The following is a 3,092-nucleotide window of genomic DNA, read 5'->3' on the forward strand; positions in this document are numbered from 1 at the left end:
GCCATAATAGACGACGGCCATGAGCGAGGACGGCCATTAGAGAGGACAGCCATGATAGAGGACGGCCATGATGGAGGACGGCCATGATAGAGGACCGCCATTAGAGAGGACAGCCATGATTGAGGACGGCCATGATAGAGGACGGCTATGAGTGAGGACGGCCATTATAGAGGACGGCCATGAGCGAGGACCGCCATAATAGACGACGGCCATGAGCGAGGACGGCCATTAGAGGTTTACTTTTAAGGGTCCGTCTGACCAGCTTGCAAGGATAAGCAGGTTCAGATAGTGGATGGATGGATGGATGGATGGATGGATGGATGGATGGATGGATGGATGGATGCCTCTGTCCATCTGTCTTTGCTGATCCAGTTTTCCCTGCTCTCTGTCTGTCAGGTGTCTCTTTGTGTTTCATGATTTTAATCTGAAATAACGCAACTAGAGATTATTGTGGTCTGGGTGCGTCACGCCTCATTCACCCTTTACAAACCGCAGCCTGGCTGTGAGACAGAGAGAGAGAGAGAGAGACATTGAGAGAGAGAGACGTGTCTCTGGTGTCGCTCTGTGAACTTCCCACGCTGCATGGTGTGTGTCTTTGTGTGTGTGTCACATACTTCTCGCTGCCCCTCCTTCGTGATCGACGTTGTTTTGATGTTGTTGGAGGCTGGTTACCAGGGTAACCGCTTCTCATCCATGGAGGATGATATGTAGCAACACACACCGATGATATCAGCCTGTCAAAATAAAAACCTGAGGTGTTGCTGGTGACTGACGGATCATATTGGTTAGCTTTAATGTGTGTGTGTGTGTGTGTGTGTGTGTGTGTGTGTGTGTGTGTGTGTGTGTGTGAACCATGTATTAGATGCATTGTGGGGACCCGCTGCACCTGCTGGGGCCTGAAGCGTGGGCCCCATGAGGGGAAACGCTGGTTTGGGTTTGAGGTGAAGTGAGTTTAGGTCAAAGGTTAGAAATGAATGGAAAGTCAGAGACAGGAACCAGCAGCAGGACGTGATGTGGGCCGGTTCTGGTGGAGCCGGGTGTCCTGTGGTTGTGAGCAGAGTCAGAACCGGAGGTCCGTTTTAATAAACATCAGAACCATTGGGTGTCGGGCTGAAAAGTTCAGCTCAGCTTTTAGATCCAGAAGTGAAGCTGAAACGGGTCGGTTCTGGTTCAGACAGAATGAAAACCCAACATTCTCTGAGTATTTGATACAAATTCTTCCTGAGGTTTTAGGTCATCGTGATGTTGACCTTTGACCCCAGATGGATCAGTTGGTGTGCAGGTGAAGCCTGGAGCATTCTGACAGAACTTCCTGTGTCGTCCACTGAGGGGCTCTGGACTCTGACCCCTGCTGTTATGCAGGAAGTTCTCTTTGTTCCTCAGATTGTTGGAAACCTCGGTGACCCCGGAGCATGAGCAAAACTGCAGGTCAGAGGTCAAAGGACTTTCCATGCCGCTTGCTGTTCGGTTCTCTTCCTCGATTTCTGAACGTTTTGCCTTTTAACGTTTAGCATTTTCATGTAAATGTGTTCTGTAAAGAAAGTGATTCGTGTGGAAATCAGTCCAAACTTTTCTGTTATGTTTTTCCTTTCACTAAATTTTCCATTAGTATTATTGCATGCAGCAATCCAGCTGGTTCAGTAAAACTGTTTTATGTTTATTTGTTGTCATGAAGAGGAATGTGCGACTTGGGTCATAGTTTATTGCAAACAGTGACATCACACAGGTAACTCCGCCCCCTTGCTACTCAGATTTAAAGGAGCAGTTCACATTGACAGATTCAGACTTCAGGTCAGAAGCAGGAGGATGAAAAGAGGCACAGCAGAGTAAAAACGACCTTTGACCTGGAAACCTCAGTGTTCTGCTTTCTTTGAGCTGCAGTTCACAGTTTAGTCACCGGGCATCGCCACACAGATGGCTGTGAAACACTGAGCTGAAGTCATCGGATTGATTCACCAAATATATTGATCGAGTCTGCGTTACCATGGAAACCAGGAGACAAGGTTGCTAAGGAAACAGCAACAATAACATTTGATCATGTGTAGCACCTTGACCTGCTTTGACTAAACCCGATGAACAGCATCTGATCTGATGTGGTTGGAACTCACAGGAAGTCACTTTGGCTTTCAAATTAAAAGTCATGTCCACCAATAAATACACACAACCCTTCATAATAAAAGTCCCTGTCCAACAGCAGCTGCTGTTTCAGGTCAGAACTCGGTACAGGAGGCTGGACCAGAACCAATGGACCTGGTCAGGACTCCAGAACGGCTCTGGACCCGCTCTGCGTCCAGCTGAGGACTTCGGCCGTCTCTCCGCTGGCGCGGCTGACGAACACGGACGGCGGCTGCGCTGACGCCATCTCAAACCTCAGTTGGGCTGTGGTTCTGTTCCCTCGACAGGACGGGTTCTTCTTCCTGGTCTTGTGGAGTGCTGGATCGGGCCGGTCCGGCAGGGGGCCGCGGGCCTCTCGGTCCGGCTGGCGAGATGCCCTGGCGACGTCTCCGGAGGACGAGGAGCCCAGCTTGGCCAGCGCCACGGGGATTTCCTCCAGGGACTCTGCAGAGTCTGAATGGTACTCGGCCGGAGGGGCGGCGGCCTGGATGGGGCCCGGGGCCGGGGCAGGTCCTGGGGGGGCCCTCAGAGGGAATGCTGGGAAAGGAAGCCGCTGACCCAGGGAGGACTCTGCTGGAGAATAAAAGGACAACGTATTCAGAGGTCAGAGGTTAGGAGCACAACTTAACACAACTTTAGATGGAGTCATCAGTAAATACTGGGACGTCTTCAGCCATCAAACTTAAATTCAACAGTTTTCCATCTTGTTTTGTTCTTCAGAGCTTTTCTGGACTTAATAATACTGGGGTTCCCAACCCGCATGAGCGTTTGGACCGTCAATGCAAGGCCGTCCGCGTAACTACGGCGTGCTGGGAGTGGGGAACCCTGTTGGAACCATGTTGTTTTTACTCAGTTTTTCCATTCTTCTTCTTCTATTTCTCAATTGAAACTCCATAGACATAATATAAGAGTAGACCCCGCATTGGCCGCTCTGGCGCAGGAAATACGGCGGCCATCTTGGAGCGGTATACCTTCCT

General features: G+C 50.3%; 1 protein-coding gene across 1 annotated transcript in view; it reads right to left on the reverse strand.

Annotated features, from left to right (window-relative positions):
* Positions 1-1,685: 1,685 nt before the first annotated feature.
* The window catches only part of LOC106940685 (homeobox protein Hox-A4-like), a gene marked incomplete at its 5' end in the record, with an annotated part of 8,090 nt that continues 6,683 nt past the window's right edge, over positions 1,686-3,092 (reverse strand). Inside the window, one exon of the mRNA XM_015023493.1 lies at positions 1,686-2,688. Within this exon, the coding sequence (XP_014878979.1) occupies positions 2,255-2,688 (434 nt within the window). The remainder of the gene's footprint in view (positions 2,689-3,092) is intronic.

Source organism: Poecilia latipinna, unplaced genomic scaffold (genome assembly GCF_001443285.1).
Source record: "Poecilia latipinna isolate Pla-1442-1.1 unplaced genomic scaffold, P_latipinna-1.0 Scaffold3318, whole genome shotgun sequence".
In the NCBI taxonomy this organism is placed as follows: Eukaryota; Metazoa; Chordata; class Actinopteri; order Cyprinodontiformes; family Poeciliidae; genus Poecilia; species Poecilia latipinna.